Source organism: Drosophila teissieri, chromosome 3L (genome assembly GCF_016746235.2).
Source record: "Drosophila teissieri strain GT53w chromosome 3L, Prin_Dtei_1.1, whole genome shotgun sequence".
NCBI classification, from domain to species: Eukaryota; Metazoa; Arthropoda; class Insecta; order Diptera; family Drosophilidae; genus Drosophila; species Drosophila teissieri.
The window spans coordinates 7598555-7620826 of NC_053031.1; the positions used below are offsets into that span (position 1 = coordinate 7598555).

At 42.2% G+C, this 22272-nt stretch overlaps 3 protein-coding genes across 4 annotated transcripts; 2 read left to right on the top strand and 1 right to left on the bottom strand.

Annotated features, from left to right (window-relative positions):
- Positions 1 to 7940: 7940 nt before the first annotated feature.
- On the bottom strand, positions 7941 to 8093 carry LOC122616502. The gene has a single exon (XM_043791977.1). It carries the CDS (start codon positions 8091 to 8093, stop codon positions 7941 to 7943), a length of 153 nt encoding a protein of 50 aa, XP_043647912.1.
- A 4591-nt stretch (positions 8094 to 12684) lies between these two features.
- Positions 12685 to 13758, top strand: LOC122617302 (CTD nuclear envelope phosphatase 1 homolog). The gene is made up of 2 exons (XM_043793104.1): positions 12685 to 12888; positions 12949 to 13758. Exons 1-2 carry the CDS (start codon positions 12833 to 12835, stop codon positions 13697 to 13699), a joined length of 807 nt encoding a protein of 268 aa, XP_043649039.1. The 5' UTR covers positions 12685 to 12832; the 3' UTR covers positions 13700 to 13758.
- A 3888-nt stretch (positions 13759 to 17646) lies between these two features.
- On the top strand, positions 17647 to 20342 carry LOC122616721 (probable protein phosphatase 2C T23F11.1). Of its 2 annotated transcripts, none has more exons than XM_043792269.1 (4): positions 17647 to 17800; positions 18276 to 18670; positions 19061 to 19391; positions 19465 to 20342. In XM_043792269.1, the coding sequence occupies exons 2-4, from the start codon at positions 18389 to 18391 to the stop codon at positions 19962 to 19964; spliced, it is 1113 nt and encodes a 370-aa protein (XP_043648204.1). In that variant the 5' UTR covers positions 17647 to 17800; positions 18276 to 18388; the 3' UTR covers positions 19965 to 20342. The 2 variants fall into 2 exon arrangements, with proteins under 2 accessions (XP_043648204.1, XP_043648205.1); XM_043792270.1 differs by lacking the exon at positions 17647 to 17800 and adding an exon at positions 17923 to 17946.
- The last annotated feature ends 1930 nt before the right edge of the window (positions 20343 to 22272 follow it).

The window sequence follows — 22272 nt, forward strand, 5'->3', positions numbered from 1 at the left end:
TAAAAACTGGATTAATTAAAGGCGCAACGGCAGCCGCGGTCAAATTGAAGCTATTGATTGCGATCAACTCGCCAGATATAAACATATCTCTCCCGATCCACACGAAAGCAAAGGCTCCCAAGAGCTCAATTCGCGAACTGGATGACTGATTGATTAGCTAATTAAATGACTTATTGAGCACCCACTTGATGGTCTATCAGCCAGATGTATACAACTTGGCCGATGGAGCGAGATTAATGTGACGGGACTGGCAGCTCTGGGATTTTTATTGTAGTTCAAGGGCAGCAGAGGTAATTAAATCGAATACAGAAGTTAATTCAATACTGTAAAATGCTTTAAAATATATTTTTAAGATTACACTTTAAGTAGCCATTAGCGATCGCCTTTAATCGTTCAGGTGTGAATCACCCATTAAGAACTTTTCAAATGGCCTCACTTTATGGGGTTTTAAAGATATGCCTCAGAATATGGTATCTTAAGAACACACTTTACCTGGGGAACCAAGGTATCTTTATGAGAAATACCTAAGAGATCTAATAATAGACTGCGTAGACTAGTTGATTGATTATCTTATTGGCGCTTATTGGCCGACATTTGTCATTCTATTGGCGTCGGCTGGCTAGGTTTTTCTAGATTTCTCGATTGCCTGGTAATTAGCGGACTTTGCTTATGTAATTACTTCAAATATTTTAATTAACAAGTGGCAACTAGCAGGGCGTATCTCTTGCCGGCTGCACTTGGTCAATTAAAGTCGAGTGCCCCGCAAGTTGGCTCATTTCCCATATGCGATCGCCAGTGAAACCCGAAAAGGAAAGGAAAGGTGTTGACCTTGTCAGCTCGGGCCAACACGCACCGCGATCGGACCAAAAGACACATGTCTGGTCATACCCGGTTTGCCTTCCCCCAATGAACCAATGAAAACCAAAGATAATGCAAATATGTCTGAAAACCCTTCGGAAGATCAGAAGCCGGTCTTAAGCAGGCTGAAAAAGTGAAAGTTAAGCCATGCTTAACTTCGTCCCTAAATCATTTCATTTCAAGTTCAAGGTTGCACTTGGTCACTGGTATTTAAGCATTTTCACATTCAAAATTGATATATCCACAGATATACATACATACATACATATATTGTTTGTGGCCCGTGTATATATAGTAATATTTGTATGTACATATATATTTGCGCTAATTTCTTGACATTTACCGCTTTCATTCACGGGGTATTTTGTTGTTGCCACACTTGATCACCAAAAATTATGTCCATAATTACGCTGATGTTAATCGATTTTTAAGTTGTATACCCCAACACACAGTTGTTGCTCGTTTTTGTGGAGCGGATTATACAACAAATATTTAACACCTTGCAGACAATGGAAGTTGGGTTTTTATCGCCGTTGGATTACTGGCTGACTCGCATTTGGATTGCTTTTCAAATCCACTCGGTAAATTAAATCGTGTAGATTCCATTCGACGGGTAATAACCCGTCCAATGTTGAAAGTCAATAAAATATCAAGTTTTAATTTATATTTTGTGCATATACATATGTGAGTAAGTGTGTGTGTGTGACTTTATTCGCTTGTTTAGCTGCCTAGCAGCCCAAAAGTTTGCATTCAAAGCACTCGCAGCAACTGCATGTTATTATCTAGAGCATGAAATCCAACTGACCGCCTCACTGGAAACCAACTGGACTGCACTGAGTTGGACAAGTGGCTGGTGGCCAAGAGATTGCTAGCACCCCAGAATCCATCACATAGAAATCCCCCCAAGACGGCTTTCCAGTGCACTGCGATCAGTTAGGGTATTTATAGCTCTATTACTTCTACAACATTGTTGCTGACTTCAAATTTGAAACATTTTATAGTCATATTCTATCATATCTACAACTACTTTCGGAAGTCTCCAAATCAATTAATGAATTGAGTTGAGAGTATGTAACTTGGGAATTAACTCCCCAGTAGATGAATAGTAACTACTTTATTCGTGACATGATTCCTGCAGTGACAAGAAATAAACCCAATTTAATTACATATCCATTCTCCACCATTCCACCCACAATCACCCACTGTCAAGCTCCTTCTCCCTTTCCCAGGCACCAAAACCGCCCAAATAATTCTGTCTGCACTTGCCCAATCATCAACGTTTCCGCAACTAATCTGTCTGCAGAGTATTGCAATTTACCTAAGCAGCTCCAAGCCACAGGAAAAAAACCGGTGCAGCAGCCAATGAAGTCAATTACTCAATTCCCCCCCTCCCATTTTCTTGGGTACCTTGGCTGATGGCGAACAATTGGCGCTCAAAGTTGAAGTTGAATTGGCGCTGACTGCAACCGAGTCCGCCCTCTTGGCTACTGCGCGCCACTCGAATTCCAATTCAGACTAATTTTCTTGGCTTCGAGAAGAGCACACACACACACACTCACATGTGCAATGTGTGTGTGTGTGTGTGTGTTGGCCAGGCAAACAGAGTGGCGAATTTGGCCGTTTTAAAGCGAAAATCGTGAAAATTGTTCCACTTCAGCAGGTGCCAGCTATTTACAAGGAAATTTACGTCTACAAAAAAATGCTTTTAGCATTAGCACTTAGATTACGACATTCTACTTAGTTAGGCCACTTGCCATGAATTTAGTCAAATTTAAGTATGCTTTTCAACCACAATTAACACACAAAAGAGAAATTAAACTTATGTACAATAGTTCTAATCAGTAAAGCAAAACAAAAGCAGAAAAGGTAAACGTATAATATTTTAAAGGAAATATATAAATGACCATTTGAATAAAATCCCAGCTGAAAAGAAAAAATGTCAAACTTTATGCGAGAAATCCGCTAATTTTCGATACAATTACGGTAACTTATATGCAAATTTTGCCAACCACATTTTGGTTAACAATAGTGGCCATCACTGATCGGCGGATCACGTGCAGACGGCCTCAGCGACCGACTACCCGGGTGTGGAAGATGGAGAGGGGGGGAGAGCGGAAGAGGGATGAAGGGTGAGCGAGTGGGGCGACTGTCGTCGGGCGGTCGCGTTCGTTTCTTAAGTCATTCGTTTTGCCTGACACTAAACTGTTGCACTAAAGTGTTGAGTTTGTTTTGCTGGTTTGCTGGTTTGCTGGCTGCTCTGGCTTGTTGTTTGTTGTTGTTTGGCGCTTGTCGATTTTACAGCCAAGTTTGTTTTGGGCTTTGTGTATGTTTTTTTATATATGTATACATTTTGCGCTTGTTGTTTTTCTACATTTGCCATGTAGTTGGGTCAGGTTGCAGATTCGAAAGTGGGTCAATTTATTACTGCAATGAATTGGTAACGCTGTTTCTGCTGTTTGTGAGCAGCTCGGAGGGCTTTTGCTTAAATTTAATTAACTGCAATCATTTGTTTTGTCTATTCGCTGTTTGCTGGTCGCGGTGGGCGTGCCACTCAATTAACTCCGACAAATTCGAACACATTCCGCGAAAGAAGCTGGCTCCGATGGGGGATGGGGGAAGGTCATTCCCCGCGGCCAATGGACCAGGAATACCCATCAGCTGGATGTGGGTTAAATGTTAGCCCGTGTACTCGGGCTAGACCCATGATGATGAGCCTCACATTGCACATTGCATAAGCCGCGTGCGCAGCCGGCAGCTGGAAAATAGTAAAATCACACTCAACAATATTTCTTCTTGTTCATTAAAGAATTTCACAACATCATTGAGAAAAATAAATAGTCATAGTCTTTAGAATCGTATAAATATAAAAATATAAATATAGAAATTTTTGGTGATGTTTAGTTGTTCTTTAGATCTATTCCTTACCGAATTGCATGCACCAAAAAGTAACTTAATTCTGAGAGAACTTGTATAGCAACTTATATCCTTAATAGGTTTTTTACTTTTTTTTACTGTGCACAGACAAAAAGCAAATGGTAGAGTGCAGGCCATAAATACGGCACGGCAGAGTGCTCAAGTGCCATGTACAAGCCATTAGGGAAGACATGAACGATGCTGCGCTGCAATCCGTTTTCCTTTGGTTAATGTCTTCGATTTCAACTCGAGTTTTATGTGTGAGAAATCCACCGAAATGGTAGACTGTCTGTCTGATACGCATTTTCGGTCATTCCGAACGTGTTTTATGTGCAGCCTGTGCAGATAAACCAAGGCAACAGAAGCCAATGAATTACCAATGTGGGAGTTAGCTCAACTTCCAGTTCGCAAACGACCCATTGAAGTTTCACGAATGATGAGCCATCTGCAGAAACTTCATGAAGTATTAAATGCATCACCGCAAGACTTGAGAAGCTTAAAAGCTTATTCTTGGACCTACAGAATAGTCACTATTAAAATATATAAAACTTGTTTCATTCAGACCATACACATTAGAACCTAAATTTTTTCAGCATTAACACACTATTAAAAAAGTGGGTCAAAAATTATTTTTATTTTTATCCTAATTATTTGTATCCCAAATTAAAGCTAAACTTTTTTTTATATTTATTTATTTTATTTATTATTTATTTACCTAAAAAAATTTATGCTTTCCAATGTAAAGTTAAGCTGTCTACGTGAGGTATTTTACATAGACTCTACTTAACGTCGTAAAGCAGTTCGATAAATGATCGTTTGGTGATGAAGGTTTGAAAAGCTTTTCAAGCTTTTTCAAGCAGTGAAGCCGTTGCAATCTCTTTTTAAATTTAAAAATAATTTTATTTCGTTTGCCTCACCAAAATACTTTTTGGATGTTTTGGCAGTAGATAACTGTCATGGTAATTTGTTATCCCATTTTAATGAGTAATGAATAGTTCAATGATTGTGCACAACATTTAAAAGACGAACTCTGATAAAATACTTCGTCGCCTTGTTTTTCTTCATTTAAATTGTATTTATAGATAGAACTAGTCATATTTCCTAAATGTGAAAAATATCTTTGTGGGGGACTCCATCTAGAATTTTCATGACGACGCAGTTGAATTTTCTAGGCTTTCATGTATTGGAAAATTACCAGCTGTTTTGGCGACTGGCGCCTTCGAGTGCGATAATCAACTGAAATCCAATCCGCTTTGTGTGGCCGACCAAACCAAAACCCGAGAATAAAGTAAAATCAACATATCCAAATCCAAGTCGCCAAACCGACTCGCAATAATCGCTCAATGAGTCCCATGAAAACGCACACTCATCAGAAATCAAGAGAAAACGCCTTTTTATTCAAGTATACATTTATGGTTTATTAACTAATAAATAACGCAGGCCAGGCGAAAATACAAATGCCAGATGGGGGAATCCGAAATGAAACCAGCTGAAAGGGGGTAGATACATAGGTGGAAAGTATTATTATTGATTGGGGGGAAATGCTGGAGGGATCGTGCTTATCAGGCAGTCGCCCCTTCTCCTCCTTTCGCGAGCCCCAAAACTGTAATCGATTCCGTTTTCGCTGATTTTTCACCTTGGTACACCTAACCTCTTATAGGCTATGTCTGATCGGCTTTCGAATGCACAGACAAAGCCTAGTAGAGGCTAGATTTATAAGGAAACTGATACAACGGATATAGAACGATTGCATTTCTTTCATTTCATTTTATTTGTATATTTTTTTTCCGAATATCCAACGATAAAATCAAGGCATTTGTGCCACTTTCTTTGCATTGCTCGGAATCTGGATTTTTTCGTTTGCCGTCTTAATTTATTAACTTGTTGCCGCCGCATTTCGCGTTTCGCATTTCGTGTTTTGCGTACTCTATTCATGTTTGATCTGCTGGCCGTTTTCGTATTTTACGTTTAATATAAAACTGCCACGTCTTTCACTCGCGACTTTCACTTTTGGGGCTCGTCAAGAGCCGAATTAATTGCAGGCCAGTCGAAAACTGATCAGCCGGCGTTTGTCGAGCGCCCAAATGGAACGAGTGCCGCCTCGCAACTGATTGTGCTGCCTATATATACAATATATAGCAATCCGCATAGCCAGCCAATGTTTGCCAAGAGAGCACGCCCTCGGCCAGCAACAACAAACATACAGACATGATTATGGTTTGTGCATTTAAAGTTCAAGTTCAAAGCGAGGCGGCGAGAATGCGAATTAGAATTGCTGCTCTGCCGCTCTTCTAGTCAAAAGAGCGCGGATTTGTGCGCGGAGAATCGAGAGCGAAGAATAGAGAGTGGAGAATGGAGAGCGTGTGGCCAAGTGCACGTACACCTCGAAATAGAAGAGATCGCTATCTACACGGTGAGAATGTGGGGGTGCTTAGACCTAATCTAACTAGAAAGACACTTTTCAAATGAGCTAAAGAACATAAAAATCTACATTTTTTTGTCTTTATAGGATATATTCTCTGTTTTCTATCTATTTTTATTTATAAGCTTCACTTCAATCCTTACCTATCTGCAAATGTAAAATAGTCAAGACTTAGATAAAATCCCTCAGAAGTTTCTGAAAACTTTTTCTCGAAATATGGCTGGCTTTTGAGTAAAGCTCGCAGAATTGGTTTCTCAACCTTGACGCTATCTAAAAATGTTATTGCACCCGCTCTAGATATTTCTAGAGATCGGAGATTAATTTACTTCTTTTTTAGCTTGCTTATGTACCTAGTTAAATAGATTTTCCAGTGTAGTGCTTTCTATTTCAGACCGGCCTTCTGCTCTCTCCGATTCTTCTCACTCTCCGAAAGTCTAAATAGAAAAAACTAGTGCTAGTTTCTCTGCTCTTTTTGTTGTGTTTGTAGTTTGGGGGGCACAAAGTAATCCATGTCAGTAGAACACTTTCGATTTTCTTTTTTTCGCTTTTTGCGGGCGCGTCGCGTTCCTGTTTTTTTTTTTTTAATTTTTGTGTTGCTTTTCTGCTCTAATTGCTTGATACTATTTTTGATCGTGCTGTTGTGAATTTTTATCGTGCGTTTAATGGCCAAACTTTCACTTTGCAAGTCAGAATTGTGAATTTCACTAGAACTTTTTGGTATTGCGATTATTTTTTAATGGGTCCTTGGCTATTTCTTATTTATCTTCTTTTATTTTTGCTGCTGCCAAACGATCTTGACACTTGCACAGTTTTGGTTTTAATAAACCCGAGTACGAAGTGATTTTATGCTTTTATACTCTCGGCAGCGCAGTCGGCAGCGCAGTCGACGTCAATGGCGGCCATTGCGTGCATATATATATATGTATTTATACATATATATATTTATATGTATATGTACTCGTACATATGCATATGTGCGTGAGTGTGTGTGCGATCGCTTCATTTTATTATTTTGTTTGACTTTTTAATATGCGAGAAAAGTACGAAAAGTAAAGCGAACGGAACGAACGGCGGCGGAATGAGCAGTTTGCATCGCCCGATCGCCGCTTTATATATTTGCCTGATCCGTCGCCGCACACGCACACACTCTCACAGTCACAGCCACAGTCACAGTCGCGAATATGAGTTACTTTCGGTGCGAGCATCGTTCTTTTGGGGCAGCGGCAGCACTTCTGCTCGTATGCACTCCTCGTTTTTTGTCTGTTTTGGCGACCCACTCACACACACACACGCACACGCTGCGAGCTCTTCCTGCAGCCTGCCCCGCCCACTCCACCGCACGCACACTGACGCAGATCCCCTCTTTCCACAATGACGGTCAAGATCTTGGGACCGTAACTTAAAACTGCAGTACTTATTGGGTTGCTTATTATTTACTAAATGTGTATATTTTACATTGTTATTTTTGAAATAATAAATTTGCTGGGGAACTTTTAGCGTTATAAACATTTTTGCGCTATAAACAACTGAACTAGTAGTTACTAAATATATATATTTTATACCCAATATCCGCGCTGTTCATATCAATTAGTCATCAAAAAACCTCAAATAATGGTGTCTGAAAGTATGCAACAATATATTTTTCGAAATATTTTTATGAACATCATTTTTTGTTTACTGTTTATAAACAATATAATGAAGTTTTTATTGATCAACGCACTGCTACCTATGTGACAACTAAATGCAGTTATTTTTTGTGGTGTAAATTTGTGCCCCTGTGTCGAAGCGCCACTAGTGTTGCGACCGCAATTGTAAGCCCCCAGACGCGTCGCTGCCGCTGCCTCTTTCTCTCCAGGCCGAGTTTTTGCCGTTGGGTGTTGTCTGCCTGGTTGTTTCGCATATTTTTTGGCATGCAACTTTTTGCTGGCTACTTTCCTCTCTCTTAGAGGGCGCAAATTAAGTTCGAGCCATTAAACCGGTCAACTGAACTAGCGTGGCATCCCAAAACTTAAGATCACTGGGGATCGAATGGGGGTAAACCAGAAGGGGCGGAGGAACATCTTGATCACTTGTGGTCACTTAAACGCTTTGTGCAGGCTGTTTGTGTCCGAAGTTATTGACCGACTTTAGTGTAATCCGAGCACCACACTGACATTCAATGCCATCTCCTCCGAGGAAATATGGCACCATCTGATGAATGCGCCAGATGAACGAAAAACATAGCTGTTCGCACTTGAAGGGATTGTTTTTATCAATAATAATGGAGGTGCTGCTAAATAATCGTGATGCATTAACATGCAAGAGAGTGCAAGCACTGGGGTTTCCAATTATTTATTACCCCTATTACTTACCATAATTAAACGAGTAACTATGTCACCAAACATCAAGCTGAGGCAAAAACTTCAGCATTGCACAGCTGCAATTAATCAGTTGATTGATTCTATAGATGCCCATCATCGAAATTATGCCTTGCCCAGCACTCCGCCTACTTAAATGCAAGTATGGTTGGGTCCCGAAAAAGAAAGAATTGATAAATTAACTTGAACTCTCCATACACGCGCAGCCGTTAATTATACGCCATGTATATCAGTCGACGTTCCTGTTTTTTGCGCCTTTTCTCGGTTGTCGAGTGCTTTTCGTGCCGTATTTGTTATATGTTCTTATTGTGGCGAATGCAATGAACTCGGCTTGTTTATTTAAAAATAAAAATACAATTCGCAAAGAAATAAAAAGAACGCACAACAAAAATCGAATCAACAAACAAAAGGAATTCTTTGTTTATGGCACTGCCAACCTGTGCTCATATACAGAGGCGCATAAGGAAAAGCACTTCTGGAAGGGGTTATGAAAGTTATGGCAGACCAGTAATAAAAGTTATATATAAATATATAGTTAAAGTATCTACTCTAATGATAAGATACTATATTCTAATCTTAGATGTACTATACAAATATGCGAATTTTAGATATACTAAGCATAAGATGCATGTTTGCGATGCTGAAGAATTCGCGTTTCGCCAAACCCCCGTTAGAATTCAGCCCTGCTCCTTGGCGCGTGCGAGTGCAAGGCACGATTGCTATCTCTTTTGCACACGCCCACTTAGTTGCTCTCCAATTGGGGCGCAAATTGCAATTTCGGGTTGTTTTGGCTTTCGTTGGGCGAACTTAGAGAGCCGGGTTCATTGGCATCGTGTAGATTTTGTTTATCAGTCGAAATACTTTGCTAACAAATTGCAGTCAATGACATTAGTCGCACAAAAAAACGCGCACAAACATGCAGGGCGGATGTGGCAATCGTTCCGTCTCTCTCGCTTGCGTGGGGTGGCGGAAGGAGAGGGAAGTAGTGGGATGGAGGGCACGGGGAGCGCAGGAGGAGCAACCGAGATGGCGAACAGGTCACGCAAGCGCACAACAGTTTATTCATCTCGCATCTCGCCGAAATGCGCAGCAGCGGAATCGACAAACTTTCCGAAGCCCCATCGATAAAGTGGAGATAGAAGACTGTCTTCTGCACACTTGTGCAAAGCTCCGGCAACAAGAACAAGACCATGGGGATCGAAAACAATGGCACTTTGAGAAAAATCGTTGTGATATGTGATGGTAAATACATGCATTAAGATAAGGTGATGTCTCATTTGTATAATAAAGAATATAATTAACTATTTTTCAGATTAAGACACAGGAAGTAGCTTACTACAATACTAATGTTAATTCAATATGCAGGCTTTAGGATAGTTGTACCACCAAACAAGAGACTTCAATTGGTTCCCTTAAGAAGAGCCATTTCTATGGTTGAACTACGATCTGATTTCTCTGCGTGCAGCGAGCTCACTTTTTCGGGTTCTGTTTGTCCGGAAAACGGCGATGGTGGGGGGGAGTACGAAAAGGGGGCGCTGGGGGAGTGCCGCTGCAAAATTGTTTAATTATAAAAAGTAAAATACGAATCACTCCGGCAAGTGAGAGCGGGAGAGAGAGAGAGAGAGAGAGGGAGCGAGCGAGTGAGGGACAGAGATAAAGTTTTTGTTGAAGGACACACACGGTCTTTAAAAGTGAGTAATGCACTGGAGGTTGTTGACTCTATTTGCATCCCGCTCGCTCTGCTTGCTGCCCCATCGTCGCCTTCGCCTTGTGTATTTTTTATTTATTTCTTCTTTTTTTTAACTTTTTTTTATTTATTTTTATACTTATTTTGCACTGTCCACTGGGCGCGTGTTGTTGTTGTTTTTGCTTGCGCCGTTGCTGCCGATATTGTATTCAGTATTTGTATCTGTGTATCTGCGTATCTGTGTGTGTGTAAAGAATCTTTTGTTGTGCGTTTTTATTTTTCGGCATTGCAAGTGTGTATGTGAGTGTGTTGTGCAAAGTCAAAGTGATTAAACTTTATGCGCAATTTATTTTGCATTCACCAAAACAGTAACAACAGCAACCACAACAACAACAACAACAAACAACAGAGCTTAGCCGCACAAAATTATTGTTTAATGCTAATTTAACACACGTCAAGTGTTGGCAGCCAAAAAACCTGGCTGACAAAATCGCGTTTACAGGTTCCGACAGTCGCGAGGTGAGATAAGCGCTCTGATAACCATACACCGCGCCGAAAATGGCCCCACTTACCGCTAATTTCAGCCATAAAATTGCAATTGTTAATTTGCAAGTTTAAAATATACTTGGGGTACAAAGTTCCAAGGGAAGTGAAGAAAGAAAAAGCTTCGAAAACAATGCATTCCAAACAGGGCAATGACTTGGATTCAATAATGGGTTATTTGTAGGGCATTTATTTATTTCAAGTGATGGAAATCAGACATTAATTACCCCAACTAATTTAGTTCCATTGAAATGGCAAAAATTTAGTCACAATCGCAAGGCAACATGACAAATGCCAGTGGAATTTCTGCATATTTTCCGGTCTGATTGACTCGGCGACTGTACGAGAATGTCGCACGTCAAGATGAACAGCACATGTGCCTGGATGCGGGTGCTAAACACTCAGAAGTCCTCGACTCAGAAGTTAATTTCACCCTTTTGTTTGTCGGGCGGTTTATTTTTTTATCGGGAATTGGGGAAACTGCAGTTGTGGCAGCCGCACAACATGCGGCTAAATGTTGACACCCAGCAGACGCCACAGTCAACCGCAAAAACGCAAGGCTCGAGACCTCTGAAACTCGGGAACTCTGGTCCTCTTCTCTGCCGAGGAAGAAACCTAATGAGTGGGAAGATCCATTGGGGTGGACCTTGTCATGGATGATGTCATTGTGTTAATTTAAAAATCTACCACAAAAGAAGTTTTAGTTTTAAGTTCATTAACTTTGTAGAAACGCTGAAGGTTTCTAAAGGTAGGGGTAATATGCAGTAATAGACCTAATTCATATGGAAGCAACATAGCATAACTTCCTGCCACATTTTAAAAGATTTCAATTACATCGATTTATAATGATAATGAACTATAAAGATAATGAATTATAAAGATAACAATAACTAAATATTTTCCAACTTGAAATTATCGTTATATATTTAATTAAAATTCATTTCGTGCGCACTCCATCCCAATCGCGTGCAGGCAAGGTCCAGATGGGCACAATATGGTGCTGCTCCTTCGCCTTCTGGATAACGCCGCCGGCTTCATGGCCACAGTTGCAGTTGAGTTGAGTTGCAGTTGCAGCAGTTTTTATTATTATTTCTACCAGCTCCGGCTGATCTGGCTGTTCCTTGCTCTGGCGGCTGTTAATCGTCTTGACGGCACAGTCACATTGTGCGTGCTGCTCCCAAGGCCAGTGCCATATTTTACACGAGTGACATCGCCGACGAACTTCCGCCAGTGCTGCTGCTGCCTCCGCTGCTGCTGCTCTCCATATAACATATATAGCATATATACCCCATTCCCATACCCATACCCAATCCCGATCCCCATGCCGATCCTCGTCTTTGTGCGTCAGCGCTGGCACTGCATTTCATGGCTGTTTATATCGCTACTCCCCCACACGCACGCACTCCCGATCGTTTAACACCCACTGTAAGTGGAACTGCAGGGACTGCAGACAAGTTCTTCGAATATCCACACGGCCAGAAAATTATATGCTATCGACAATGAGTTGATTAATAACACCCGTACAGGAAGAAAATTATACACTCGTACAGCGCAGCCAAATTGATTAATGGCATTCTTAATCCCACTTCGTGTGCGCCGCTCCCCATGTCGTATACGCAATTTTCGGGGTCTACGAGATCGTTAAAACAAACTAGATTGCAGGATATTGCAATTTTCTAAATCAATAACTTTTAAGCACCTAGGATTTCATTTCTGTTGGGATTTCAGTTTCATTTCTTTGGGATTGTTTCAGTTATACAGTTATATATCATTAACATTACATTTATAACATTATTATGATAGGTATGATATAATATCCACTTTCCGTACCCTTTGTTTTCAGTGTTTAATCAGGTAGCAATCGACTTCGACTCTGTTGTCAAGGAAAGGAGGGTAAAGCTTTCGGGTGGAGCTCATTCAACAATCAAACTCCCAACAATATTGTCTCTCGTTTTTCCCCATTTCATTACCCGTTTCTAGTTCTTGAAATTTCAGTGTCGGTAAATACATCTTCGTGTTTTCCTTACACTTTTATATTACACTTACTTTTGAATGCACAATTTTGAATTTCTAACGATGCCGATTAAAAGTGATTTCATTTTAATTTAGTAAGTAGAACCAACAGAAGCAGCACTTGGAATCCTCATTACCCCAACGCATCCATGTAGCTTCTTTGGCTTCGCCACAATGGGTCTGGTGATAGGCGTGGCCTGCCTGGTGATTCCTCGATTGTGGCTGTTCCTGGCGAATGTGTACAAGATTTACGTGGAGTACACTCCCATCATTTACCCCAAGGAGGATCGCCTGTCGCCGGTCTCAAGGAGCCGACTGAACCTCGTGGCCCGGAAGACACTTGTCCTGGACATGGATGAGACCATGATCACGTCGTGGTTGAAGAAGAGTGGCAAGAAACCAAAGAACAAGCCCAGAATTGCGCACGACTTTAAGTTCTACTTGCCGGCCTACGAAGCCACAATCTATGTGTACAAACGGCCCTATTTGGATCACTTCCTCGATCGCGTATCCAAGTGGTACGACCTCGTTGTCTTCACAGCCGGAGCCGAGATATATGCCTCTCCGATTCTGGACTTCCTGGACGGAGGACGGGGCATCCTGAATAGTCGCCTCTACCGACAGGATTGCCTTGAAATGTATGGAACGAGGGCCAAGTCCGTACTGCTGGCTGCGCCGGATTTTTCCAATGTTTTGCTACTGGACAACTCGAGCACGGAGTGCAGTTTCAATGCGGGAAACGCCATTCTCATCAAGTCCTATGAGATTGGCAGTCGCGATGAGGCCCTCATCAATTTGTTGCCCTTTCTGGACGCCCTGCGATTCATGAAGGATGTGCGATCGGTGCTCAAACGCTGCACTCGCTTCGAGTTTTTTAGCACAATTCTCGAGAGTGTTGCTCAGTGAGATGTTGGTTATTTGTTTTTGTAGATTCCATTAATTTGTTAAATTTTGAGAGCACTGAATCACTGGCTTATCATTGTGCACATTGAGCAAGGGTCAATATGTGGTCGGGATTTTCTAAATTTAGTTTCTGAAAGTCATTCAAGTATTTGGGTATCTTTAAAGCGGAAGTTGGCTATTATACGAGAGTATTTGGAATCCTTCGAATGCAGAAAAAAGTGGTTTCCCCAACTAATTAAACCAAAAGTGATTCAAAAACGTAAGGTGTAGTAACGTCTTCCACAGCCTTCGGCTTAGTCATATCCCAAGGGTCTGGTTGGTTAGTCATACTAGTGTGGCAGCATTGGAAAGAGTGGAAGGCCAAGTGATTCACTGAGTAAACGACTTCGGCCAAGGCTGCAGGCGATATCAGGCCACAACTCATATTAATCAGAGGCTAGTACAATGTGCTCCACTTTATCGGCAAGCGAGTTGCGACAGTGAAAAATGAGCAAATGTCACAAGGATCATAGGGCTTGGCCCGAGTTCTACGATCTGCATTTCGATCTGAGTTGAAACTAAAACTGGTTTCGCTCGAAGAAAGCAAAAACATTGAGATAAAATAACTATGTGCTTCGAATGTGGCTTATCCATTAACATTTTTCTGAATGTTCTGAAAGACATTCACTGCAAACCCACACAAGAGCTTACACAAAAATTCATTATAAATGTAATAGTAAGTGTTCTTATATGGTTGAATAGATTAATAGATTAATTTCGCTGTAATCGTCTTATTTCCTGCACCTTACGCATAGGCAAGTATTTTCACTTGACTTTGTACCCTGGAGAGCCACCAATGCGGCTCTGGGGAATCGAATGCTTTTCGTGCTAATCCCTAGTCCAGCTCAGCCATTTGGGTGCGGCAATTAAGTCACCATCATCACCACCGGCGAGGAGGATCTGATTTGCAGGCGGGAGAGGGGGGAATGGGGCACTGTGGCGGTGAAGGGGCTCGCGTTTCCAGCGAAGATCATTATTGTCTCGTCGCGGATGCTGGATGCTGAATGCTGGATACTGGATGCTCGAATCTTGAATGTGTTTGGTGGATGCTGAAGAGCAAGACGTCGGCGGCCCCAAAATAAAAAAAGGAAAAAAGGAAAAAAGTGAGGCAGCCACCGCGCGGCGGGGCAAACAAGTTAATGAACCTGCGTCTGGGATCCTTGGGACACTCGAGTGCGGAGTGGAGGGCAGCCCGTCCAACTAGTTTGGCCCTGGTTTTTCGGCTTTGGTCTGTTTTGAGGATCGGCCATGGCCGCGACCGACGCGCCACACCGCGCCGCGCCGAAATCTGTGGCATGAATTCCCTGGAAATGATCGAAATTTCATTTCATTGCGGTACGGCCAGCCGAAATGGAGTTCAACAGCATTCCACCGGTCAGCGACTGTCTGGGCCCGTCTCTTGGCCGAAAACAATATCTTGGTTAGACGGGCTTAGAAGCGAGTAGCGCATGTCCTTCTCTATATCAGTGGACATTGATTCTTTGGACAGCTTACCTTTTCGGCTGCCGTATTTCTTATGCATCTGTAGAAATGTATCTCATCGATTTATTTCGCCGAAATCTTTGCCTTCAAACGATGCGTCTGGGTCACCATTCCGCATAGCTCAATAAACATACTCGGGGTCACCAAAAACTATTTTCTGTTATTAAATACATTTTAAGTTCTCAACACTTTGATAATAAATATACTTTCATGTTGGTCTTAGTAAGCTCCTTGCCAACAAACATTCTACTTGAATGAAAATTCAGTTTCCACGCAGATGGCAGAGGATTGATTTCCTGCTCTGCGACCAAGTTCCTGCATTATCCTTGGAAACGGAGTCATTGCCCTGCCGCGGCTCACATTACACAATTGCATCGGCTATCCCGATCGGACGGTGCTCAAGTTACACAGAACTCCAGTGGCCTACTTCCACTCGAGTGACCCGCAATGTCCCCGAACAATACCCTTTGTGCCCAGTCCCACGGCGGTCCAGCAAAACAGGAGCAGGAGCAGGAGCAGGAGTAGGAGCAGGAGCTGCGTGCAGTGTGCTGCAACCCCATTATCCCGATCCTGCGCAGCCAAAGGCTGCCAAAGACAAAGAAACCCATTTTGTCGCATTCAAACAGAAATTAATGTAAAACAAAACCCAGTCCAATCCAATTCCAATTCCAATCCCAATCCCATCCAAGAGCTCACCGAAGCTCAGCAGCGAGGGCATTTAATTTTATTTTTATAACTGACCTCGAACTTTTGTGCAATGTGATTGAACTGCCTGACGATATCTGTGGGCCCTGCTCTGTCCGGCCCCCGTCGCAGTCCCTTTCATGCACTCGAAAAAATAATGTAGCATCAGCACATATAATAATGACTATGAAGAAATAAATCTGTTATATAAAATAACTATAAAATGCAGCTTACTTTAGTTTGTTTGCCACCTAAGCGTATACGTGATATCAGTATTCCATTACCACTTATATATCTTACTTATTACTGATTTCGCTCAGTGCTGCTGCGATCCGAACTGCAGCATTTGCATGCAGACTGCATACGGAGCTGTTGATCGCCTCCAACTCCGATTCCGATTTAGAGAGCGATTCAGGGACCGAAAGCGAGCCTGGATGCAATCCTCGGTTGACAAACAATATGGAAATTTAACTGAGTGCGCTGAAATAAAAGGGGAAGCGAAAGCGAATCTTAAATGGCAAACAGGGACGCTTGGCGGGGTGGTGAGGGGGTGAGGGGTGGATAGTTGCAGTCGTCAGCGGGGAACGTTAAATGCGTAACAAATGTGCGTTCTAGAGGTTGGGAAATAAAATGCGTGCAGCGACGTTGACGCCTTGCACTCTCAATGACCAAACACGACGATAAGAAAGGCAGAAATATAATACACTGAGCCAAATGAAACGTATGATAAACGCCTGTTTAGTTCTCCAACGATTTCTTACAAATCCAAATGGAATGTGGAATACTAAAATCCCATTCCTGCAAATCAAAATAATGGCATAGTTGTAGTTGTGTGAAAGTATGTTCGCTGCTATCTAAACTAAATTTGAGTTCCAGACTTATGCTATTTTTAAATGCAGAAAGGCGGGCGATAGCAAATCGCATTGACACTCTCCATTGAACAGCGCTAGTTCGACAACAAAGTTCTGATTGACTTTGTTTGCCGAAACAATTTGAGAGCGCTCAAGATAATGCGAATAAAGTGAAAACGGAGAGAGACACCAGAATACATCCACAAGTTCTTTATCAGAAATTGCGGCTCTGTGGCTTTTGCTGCTGCTGTGCAAATATTTAATACACTTTTTTCGCTCGCCAAAAACGCGAAACAAAAGAATCAAAAAAACGCGAAAAAAAAGAGAAGACGAAGACGAAGAAGACAATAAATAGAAAGCAGAGGCGTTGGCAGCGAATGCCAGTCAAGCTTTAATTCCCCAAGCAACAACAATTTGGGAGCAACAAAACAGCAGCAGCAGCAGCAGCAACCGCAAAAAGTGCTTAGCTGACGTCATTTGTCCTTGAATTCGTATATTTGCCGCAAGCCCAAAGCGAAATTCGCAAAATTCAATGCACTCGCCAGCTAAGCAAAAAAATGAAAAAGAGCAGATAAGATGACGAAAACGCGAAATGAGAAGCGGAAAAGAGTAGCCCCATAATGTGAAATTTGCATTGGAATTGCACAATATATTCGAAATGTCAATGCAAATGGAAAGCCAAAAAATATAACCCATTATTTGTGCAAATAAGGTACATAAATGAACATTTTTTTCATTTTAAACTTTTTAAATTCAAATCAAGGCGCCAAAACCAAACAGCTTACAAGCAGTGCTACCCACAGTTAGTCGAGACACACTCCCAAGCAGTAACGTTGCTTTGCCAGTGCTGCAAAATGCTGACATTAGTGTGGTCAGCCATCATGTTTGAACGCTGCTGGTTTAATGTCGCACTCGAGACACGTTCACACTGCGTTGCACAAACCAAATAAAAAAATAAACACGCGCAGTTTTTAATAATTTTTTACTAAACAGTTTTTCTTTGATGCGTACACGGCTTGCAGGGGCGAGCAAAAACGGTGAACGCCAGGTGGGTACTCAGTGCAGCCTGCACTTGGCGCCGCTTCTCCCCGCCTCCCATCTTCTCTCCACTTCTCTCCGTTTCTTGGCCTGTTTTCCTTTGCCGTTGTGCCGCTCTGCTGTTCTAGTTTTCGGTTTTTATTCTTTTGGTTTTGCGTAAGTTCCGCAGGTCAGCTGCGAACTGTGAACTTGTTACGGAGTTACGTTAAACGCGAAGCGGAATATCGGCCTTATCACACAGTCGATTTATCACCTGCCCTTTGAACCCGTGGCGAACGCCAACGCGAACCCAAGCGGAATCCAATTCCGGATCGCGATCCGGCCCTGAAATCTCCACGTCTGTTTGCTTATGCCCCTGATATACTAATCTCCAGAGCCCACGCGTATCTAAAGTTGACAGTCGGCCGTCGGTTGTTCCGCGCTCCGCCAGCAGTCAGTTTCGTAATTAACTTAACCCGTGTGCTTGTACGTCTTCTTTTCCGCAGAAAAGCGACGTAAATCGATAACACAAACCCCGCCCGCAGAGCCTTCAGTCCACACAACACACACTCCACACCACACACACACACACACACACACACACACCACAGAAGCCGCAATGGGTCAGACTCTATCGGAACCGGTGACCGCCAAGGAGTCCTCGTACTGCCAGAACGCCGCCTACCGCGTGGGCAGCTCCTGCATGCAGGGGTGGCGCATCAACATGGAGGACTCGCACACCCACATCCTGTCCCTGCCGGACGATCCGGGTGCGGCCTTCTTCGCCGTCTACGATGGACACGGAGGCGCCACGGTGGCCCAGTATGCCGGCAAGCACCTGCACAAGTTCGTTCTCAAGCGGCCGGAGTACAACGACAACATCGAACAGGCGCTGCAGCAGGTGAGTCACGGCAGAGTCACTTTTAAATGGCGGGAATCGCGACATTTATAGATCGCTAAAGGTACATAGTTGGAGTACGAATATATGTATGTGCAATGCGTACATCATCGTGCTTCAAGCTACTCATTTAAACAAGAAGTTACTCATCAGCATTACTAAGTTGTGTTGACGATCATAGACAACGAACTAATGATAAGTGATGGGATAAAAGCAACGTGTTAAAACCTCTATACACTTACTATCTTTATGGGGCTTACGTTTATTAACTAACAGATAAACTTAAGAAGACATCTCAAATGTAATGACATTCAATGTCACTAGTTTTTAGAACATTTAAAATACTTTAAGCCATCTTATTTGATGCACCACTCATTTATGATGCAATTGCAGGGCTTTCTGGACATAGACTTGGTGATGCTGCGCAACAAGACATGTGGTGACCAGATGGCTGGCTCGACTGCCGTTGTGGTTCTGGTCAAAGACAACAAGCTGTATTGCGCAAACGCAGGGGACTCGCGCGCCATTGCCTGCGTAAACGGACAACTGGAGGTCCTATCGCTGGATCACAAGCCCAACAACGAGGCGGAGTCCAAGCGGATCATCGAGGGCGGCGGTTGGGTGGAGTTCAATCGCGTCAACGGCAATCTGGCACTTTCGCGGGCCCTCGGAGACTATGTCTTCAAGCAGGAGAACAAAAGACCGGAAGATCAAATCGTCACAGGTGAGAATTACCGCATCCATTGTTCTTGTCAACCATTATCACCTTGTTTCTTGTTCTCGGTGCGCCTATATAGCCTACCCGGACGTGGAGACGCGCAAAATCATGGAGGATTGGGAATTCATCGTGCTGGCTTGCGATGGCATTTGGGATGTAATGAGCAATGCGGAAGTGCTCGAGTTCTGTCGCACGCGCATAGGCATGGGCATGTATCCGGAGGAGATCTGCGAGGAGCTGATGAACCACTGCCTGGCACCCGACTGTCAAATGGGCGGCCTCGGCGGCGACAATATGACCGTGGTGCTGGTGTGCCTGCTCCACGACCGTCCCTACAGCGATCTGATAGCCCGCTGCCGGAATGGAAGCCAGGCGACCAATGACCAAGAGGTAGTCGACGATGCGACGAAGGATGAAGTCACAAAGGATGAAGCCGAGGCGGAAACCGATACCGAAACGGAAACGCAAACCAAACCCTGCCAGAAGCAATCCAATTCCGGTCCCATAGACGATGAAATGAAGCTGGGGACGCATCTAAACAAGTTGGCAGCGATCGAAAGCCACTATATCTATGATTAATTAGGGTTACTCAAATACCGCTTAGGTCAACTCTTTATACTTAACAACGCAAGTGTTCTTGGTTAAGTTTTATATACACTCAACACACTATCGTACGCCACACAGTCCTTACCAAAATGTTTGCTCCGATTATTAATAATTGTTTTAATTGTAACCCACGATGCGTGTATATACATATATGCCTTGTCTAACTATATAATTGTATGATTTACTATGTTTTGTGATGCCCGAGCAAAATGGATAAAAAAGAATTGTATTACTCGTTTAGTATTTATGTACCTAAATATACTTGTGAAAGTTGTTTGGGACTGATCTTTAAGAAATGAGTGCGAAGTTTCAAAATTAAAAATGAAAAAATGTTTTGTAGTGCCCAAGAAAGTGGATTTTTTGCATTTCTGACGGGGATCTAAAGTATAAGCGATAAATATTATTAGTCATGCGATGTACAATCCATGAAAGTAAGTTGTACTTTTTGGGACTAGTCCTGCCACTCTGGAGTCACCAGCTAGTCTGTAATCGTGTTATATACTTTTAGTTAGATCAAAGCCCACCATCAGGAGCAGCTTTAGCTCCAGTTGGACTGCACTGTTGTACATGGCCTCAGTGGGCGGTTATCGCTTTATTGTGTTCCCTCGGTTATCTACAAAACGGCCGCTCGCTGTTGTATTCTGCTTGTTATTTACTGACTTTTTAATTATATGAGGCGTATAAAAGCGTATAATAAAATGAAAACAAAAAGTGGCTAGAGTGGGAGCACATTTGTTTTTAACTCGCAAGTATAAATTTTATTTAAACTTTTTGCTATTAAGTCCGCCGCGTCATCAACATCATCACCTAGTCATAGTCATTCATCGTCTAGTTTTACGTACAAATTGTTCAATTGTTCAGGCTTAACTATTCTAGCATAGAGACGAAATGAATTACGCTTGTTTTTTTTTGTTTTTTTGGTTGTTTCTCAGTGTTTGTATTTTTTTTTTCGTTTTGTTTTATTATAATATTTTTATTTATATGTTTGCCATCATATTACACATTCAATTATGTATAACTGCTGTTGGTTTTGCTTTCGCTTGCTGCATAGAGGGATATTGTATTTCTTTATAGTTAGTTTATAGTTTAAATCATATGCAATTTTATAAACTTCTTGTTACTTTACAGTTATCAATTTCGGTACAATTACAAATTGATTATATATATATTTATATATGTATGCATGTACTTCTCGTTATTTCATATTACATATTCTCATTTTTGTTTTTTAACAGACAGGTTTTTCTTGTTGTGTTTATGTTCTTGTTGTTCTTGTTGGTTTTTTCTTTGTTGTTTTTTATCGTTTTTCTAGTGATAACAATGTGCGTAAGCATTTTAGTTTAGCGTTGTTTGTTGTTTACGGTAGTACGAAATCAGGGAGTGAATCAATCCCAAAGCAACAAAACAGAAACAACTCAAAAGATCTTTCAAGGAAAGTTCAGGAATTACATCGAACGCAAAAGTATAAGAAGGTGGCAGTGCCAAAGAAGGTGTTTGCATGAAATCAGGTGGAGATTGCCCCCGGAAATGTATAGCTAAGGGTATGTACAGTGGTCTGTTTTGGGGGGCAATCCAAAGGGTTAAATAATACAAGGTATTTGGGTGGTGTAAGAACGAAAGTTTCGAACTAAACTAAACGAAATATCGATATTCTAAGCTGGGCGTCAGTGTTATGTTTTGAGTGTCTCGTTTGGGGAGCAGGAGATATGATAGGTGTGATTTGGTGTAGTTTGGTGTGGCTTGGTGTAGGGTGGCGGCAATGCGGGAAATACATAGCTCTATGGGCGTGGCATGTCTGCTGAACTTGCAATAGTATTATTTTGTAAATATAACAAGGTGTCATATGCGCTGCTTAAGTATACAAAAATAAATAACTTAAGAACTGAGGTTTACAATTTAACAATTTAATTTAATTTATTGTATTCCTTAAAATTATTCAACATCAACAATGTTCCTTTACTTTCCCTATTCCCTATACTCTCTATATCTCGCTACGGCTCTCGGTTCTCGTCTCTCGATCTCAGCGTCTGGATGGGCAGCGTGGTCAAGTGTCGTAATGTCCCTGTGTCCAAGTGTCGACTGTCTCGTGGCCGAGTGGGCGTGGCAATCTCGATTGGCATGGACCAACTCGCATTCCGTTTATTTGTTTTTGTTTTTTGTCGCACACAATTGATGATTTGTCAATTGCATAATATCACATCTCATTGTCGGAAGTTTGGAGCCGCCGCCCATCGAGCTGCTGGCTCCACTCTGGCCGCGTGCTGTCCCTCATCCATTGATT